The following is a 5,949-nucleotide window of genomic DNA, read 5'->3' as shown; positions in this document are numbered from 1 at the left end:
AAAAAAAAAAAAAAAAAAACTTTCAGAATAAGTACTGCATATGAACACACTCCAAAAAACAAAGGTTACTTAATGACAGAACTGACAGAAATGAGTGAAACCTTGACAAACATTTAGCAAACTGTGCCAGTGTTTTCCATCTGAGGTGAACCATTTTTTTTTAATGGCATGAGCATTCTTCCTCAGATAAATGGAACTACAGCTGGATAGCTGGAGTTCCCCAAGGGCATGCGGTATGTTTCAACTGCTTTTAAAAGCAACAATGTAACAAGACGAAGACCAGCATTTCAAATTATTAATAATTTAAAAAGATGGCAAATCACATTAAAGTAAGTAAAACAAAACAGAAGCAAACAACACATGTAACCATTAAAAGACAAAACATTCAGTGTTAAAGTCAGTAGTTTTTTGTATTTGGCAAACTCAAGTCATGGACAGCCATGTACATGTATCATACGCTCCAAAAATAATGCATTCAAATTTAACTTTGGATGACAAGCAAAGAAAAACTTGCATTAAATGGAAAAATAAAATAGCGACTGAGAATTGACCAAAACATAAATCACGACCTGGTCATCTTCCCTGCTTCCCTCTGAAAGACAGAGCAGGACAATAAAGAAAAAAAGAAAAGAACAACAATTGATAAACAGTATTAAAATAAGCAAAAATTGACAGAAGCAGGAACATTTTGTTCAATTTAATTACATGTATAACTAACCAAAAACAAACACTTTTTGTACCTTGTTTAAATTCCTCCTCAGAGAAAGTGTTCTTTGAGGCATTGGCAATCCTGGACAATCTATGTCGATGTCTCTTCTCTTTGAGCACACGTTGAATATTGGCAAGGCACTTCTGGTGGTGAGGGTCTTCAAGGGAAGGTTCATTGTCAAGACTATGCTCCGCCTGTTTTCCATTAACATCTGTCTCCAGTGTTCCTAAACTGGTGCCCTCTGGACTTATGTTAATATTACCTGAGCCAAATGCCATTTGTTGAGCACAAAAATCAACATTCCCTGAACTCAAATCCAACTGTTTTGAGCTAAGCTCTGGAGTACACTGCAGTTTCTGATCTGATAGAGGTTCCTCTACATTATCGAAGTGGTCCAATGCATAGTGTTCATTTGGAGTATGTGAAGGGGAAATCGTACTTGGAGTCGATAGTAGAGGATCAAAGGCTTGAGAATTACGTTGCCGGTTTAGTAATTCCTGGAAGTCTTTACCATGGAATGAATCTTCAATGCCTTTTTGAGGAGACACACTGAGATCTAAAATTGCACCTTCAGAAGGTTCAACAATGTCCACGTTTGATTCACTGAATGTGGTGCTATCCTCCTCAAGGTCATTGGATTTGCATGGACTTGGGACTGCAGACTTAGTGTCCTCATCTAGACACTGATATTCAGGTGTGTCAAGCTTGGTCAAGGCTCCCCTTAAAGCGGAGTGGAAAGTTAGCATGGCTTTACTTATCTTTACAACATCATATCCTAGATTAGATGGCTGTGAATCTTCAGTGTCTGTATTTTCAGAGTAATCTGGGTCATACATATCTGTGCAAGCCCCTTCTGACCAGCCTTTCTCTGAATCCACATCACAGAGGCAATGCTCACAAGAAGAGAGTAGATTTGGGCAACCGTCATCATAGTCTGTCATTCCAACTGTTGAACAACTAAGGCTTCGAGAAGGCCCACTACAGGATTCATCAGCATATGCATCCATGGTGTGGTATCCAGAACTCCGTGAGTACATGCAATTTGATGTACAGTCGCAGCCAATGTCACTGATAGTTTGATTCTTAGGATGCCTCCAATCTACAACACTGGATGAGCTGGATGGGGAACCATGGTTTCCAAACAGTAGGGATAGGTGTTCAGAGCTGCTATGTGATGAATGACTTGTCTCACCTCCATTGTACCTGTACCATGTATCTGGGTGTTCAACAGTTTCCAATTCGTCTGCACTGTTCTGGCAGGAGCAGTAATCCTCCTCACTCCATCCAGTGTCTCCACTCCATCCTCCTCTTCTACTCGCGCTCAACTGCATTTCTGAACATGTCCAACCACTGTTTGCTTGGGCTGCCTCTCTAGAATAATAACTTCCTTCTTGATCTCGACTGTTAGAACTGTGACCTGAGCATACGGAACTAGTGCTTGTAAACTCTTGCCCATAAAGATGACAATAGCTTGACTTCTTAAACCTGGAACAGTGTGCATCCAAGTTGTCAGAAGTTTTGGGATTGTGTAACTTAGTTCTTCTGGGTACATCTTTATAATCTGTTTCCTCATCCCACCCTGACACATTCGCTGTAGCCGATAGAGGTCTACTTTTATTCTTCTCCAGTTTTCTATGCTTTACTACCGGGCTACTATTTCTGCTTTGTAAGAGAGGAACAGCATTCTGCCTACCTGGACTTCTTTGATAAGCCACAACTCTTCGAGGCGATGGATTCCCTATAGCACCAACTGAATACAGCTCCTCAATTTCCAACAGTACAGCATCTACGCAGCAAGACACCTCATCTACTGAGCCACTTACAGACGTCAGGTATTGACGCAAATCTGATATCTCTTCTTGGATTTTATTAATCCCCTGCAGCTCCTTCAAAATATGCTCCACTATGGTGCTTGACCCTACTTCTCTTTTTTTGTCATTGTCTGTACTTCGGCTTGGTTTATTATCCATGGCACCTCTTCCATCTACACACTCACTCTCTTCTGCTTGATCTTTGGGCTCTAATTTGTTAATTCCCAGGATGGATGGAATAGTGATACTGCCATCACTATTACGCCTCCCCTGCCTAATAACAGCACTCTTAGAGGTTTTAGTTTGACTTTCAAAACTACGCTGAGTTGAAAGAGTACACTCTTGAGTAGAGGGATCTCTCTTAATGCCACAGATGAACATATCATCCTCTATCTCCACGGGAGAGTGCTGGGAGTCATAGGCAGTGTATTCCCCTGATCCCTGGAGGAATTTCTGGATCTTCTTGCGTATGCTCCGACTGACCTTGGGACTCTGGGTCCTCTTTTTGCCAAGTTCTCTTTTCTTGGACATTCTTTGCTGAATTTCACCTGACCCATTTGTTTCATCTTGCTCTTTGGAATGACTCCGAGATAACATCCCTCAGAATGGGGGTGCCTCAGATGCTGACCAGAACCTTGAAGCTCTGGTGCATGCGATTACAGAGCTGTTGCATTTCACCTACAGTACACGAGGAAGTAAAATCCCACATTACAGAGAGAGTACAGTAAAGTTGATTATAGACAGTTTTCACTGTGTTTATAAGGATGTAAAAGGCACAGTATGGTCACAGTATACTAATGAACCTAGTCATTAAGATAACTGTTGTAATGAGCACTGTTCAAGAGAGAACACTAAAAAACATGGGTTCCAAAAACAGCTCAAGAGTCAAGTTATACATGCTTAATCAAATCACAAGATTATATGCAAACTTAAATAGCATTTTTTGTTTGTTAAAGCATACAGTTGTAGAAATGATTCAGGTCCACACATTGCCAAACTGATGGGGCATATTCCACACAGAACCCAACATATTATCTTCTTGCCAGTCTGCTCTTCGAACAGTAACTGTTACAGCATGGGGAGGGTGACAGCCCAGCTGTATTCACTGTGCATCATGATTGTTAAGCAGAACCTGCTGGGTCTAATAGCAGCTTCACCCCATTTCCTGCCTGTCAGGACAAAATGTTAGCTAGTCTCGTCTGTACACGTAGGTTTTTCACTTTCACCTTTTCATTTATTTAGACTTTCTTTTACCATATTCAATTATTTTAAACAAATAAAAGAACTACACTAAAATAAAAGTTTGAAAAATCAATTATTATTGATTGTCAGCTAGGTACTGAAGTACTAATAACAAACGTTAGGACGTGATTATAGCCCTCATTCACTCATTTCTTTTTTTTATATATTATATAAACAAAGTTCTGAGATCCTTTATATCCAATTATAATGCAACGTTGTAAATACACTGTAATATGTGCTAGCAATAAGACAGTTATTGAAATTCAGATAACGTCCTCCGTGTTATTCTCCAAAAGCATTTAATGGCCAACATGATCTTTGCTGTGACTTCAACATTGAGCGTTTAGGTTGGCGGCTTTCAAGGGCACATTTTGGCTAGCTGCCACGTGTCTCCAATGAGTAAAATGAATGTCAGGGACAGCACATTTTATGATGCATATTTAATGTAACATTTAATACAGGAAATGACACACTCTCAAATGGAACACTTTCATATTCATTTTAATTACTTTAAGTTAAAATAGTTTAAGTTACAATTCTACAGAATCAGTGTGCTCTACTTTTGCAATTAATCAAAATTAAATTAAAATATTCCCTTTACAATAAAGGTATACATTAAATACTCTGAATTTCATAAGTCACATTTAAATATTCCCATTATAGATTTAATCTCTGTTAAACGTCACCCAAACGGTTGAATTTTGTGTTCACGATAAGAGCACAGTTGACAGAAACCAATAATGAGATGCTCTTTGAAGGATCAATGAGGCCATTACTGATATGTGACTAAAAAGGCCGTGTTAAACTTGCTGGAATTAAATGAGATTGTGAACCAGTTTCTATGACATTCATTCCACAGATTGTTCAGGTATCAAAATCTTTTAGATTCCTGCCTAATTTGCAATTCCAACCAAGAGACAGATATGCTTCAGAATTTATAATAAGTAACTATCTGCTCACTACTCTACCACTGCTTGTGCTAATCAGCTCTCATTAGTCATGGTGCTCCTGATTTACCTAGGCCAAGTCACACGTAAGTTTTAAATTCAGGACTCAAAAATGAGGACCCAATATCTTGAGCCATTGTGAAATACTGGTTTGTAAATTCTGCTGACTTCTTCGAAAACAGAATAATTTAGTTACCTGACAGAGTCTAGAATTTCTCATAACCACAAGAATATATAGACTACCAGTCAAACGTTTGGAATAATTAAAGATTTTTAAAATGTTTTTGAAAGATGTCTTGTGGTTACCAGGATACAATTGTTTTTGGTCATCATATATTTTAAAAAATATATCATTCCTGTGATGCAAAACTGAATTTTCAGCATTAATATTTTCAGCATCATCTTCAGTGTCACATGACCCTTCAGAAAGTATTCAACATGTTATTTTGCTGCTCAAGAAACATGCATTATTACTATCAATGTTAAAAACAGTTGTGCTGCTTTATATTGTTTTGTGGAAACCAATATTTACTGTCATTCAAAAGTCTGGGTTAAGAAGAAAATGGAATTAATACTTTTATTCAGCAAGGGTACATCAAATTGATCAAAACTGTTTAGGCATTTATATTGTTAATTAAGCTGCTGTTGTTTTTTGCGCTTTCTATTGAATCCTATAGTAAAATCCTATCAAATATAATAATCCTAAAGGAATCCTATAAAAATGCATCAATGTAAAAATTGTTTTCAATGTTGATGATAATATTACTGTTAAAAACTGAGCGTTGATTAACAATGGACAATAAATAAAACAGCAAATCAGAGTGCTTTCCGATGCCTGACACTGATGACTGCAGTGATAATGCTGAAAATTTACTTTGCATCATATAAATATTTTAAAATAAAAATATAAAACGGCTAGTAATATTTTACAATATTACTGTTATTACTGAGGAAAATATATTGACTATACTTCACAACTATATTCACTGACTTTCCTGATTCATTTGGAAATACATCACATTACAAAAGTGGCATGGGTCGTCAAACACTTCTCAAACTGACTTTAAGTGCCTTGCTCAAGGGTGCAATGGATTATAGCTTAAAGTCCCTGTACAGACTGAACCAGAAAATCTTTTTTAACAACAATCTCCCCAACCATACAAAATAATCCCAAAGTAGGTCCTGTCTGCCTTTTCATCTGTAAAAAAGTATTTATTTATTCATTTATTTTTAATATATT

The 5,949-nt window shown here is 37.4% G+C and overlaps 2 protein-coding genes across 4 annotated transcripts in view; one reads left to right on the top strand and one right to left on the bottom strand.

The window, feature by feature from the left end:
* LOC122352913 (protein unc-13 homolog B-like) overlaps window positions 1-2,100 on the bottom strand; it is a 26,008-nt gene extending 23,908 nt beyond the window's left edge. The window contains exons 1-2 of the mRNA XM_043250661.1: window positions 741-2,100; window positions 570-592 (exon numbers count right to left, since the gene is read on the bottom strand). Of these exons, the coding sequence (XP_043106596.1) occupies window positions 570-592; window positions 741-2,040 (1,323 nt within the window). The 5' untranslated portion in view covers window positions 2,041-2,100. The remainder of the gene's footprint in view (window positions 1-569; window positions 593-740) is intronic.
* Window positions 1-5,949, top strand: part of cadm2a (cell adhesion molecule 2a) — a 1,030,129-nt gene that overhangs the window by 870,747 nt on the left and 153,433 nt on the right. The window lies entirely within an intron of this gene.

The sequence above is a fragment of the Puntigrus tetrazona genome, chromosome 10, assembly GCF_018831695.1.
Source record: "Puntigrus tetrazona isolate hp1 chromosome 10, ASM1883169v1, whole genome shotgun sequence".
NCBI classification, from domain to species: Eukaryota; Metazoa; Chordata; class Actinopteri; order Cypriniformes; family Cyprinidae; genus Puntigrus; species Puntigrus tetrazona.
Note: the sequence above shows the minus strand (reverse complement) of the source record. Positions and strands in the feature narration are given on the sequence as shown.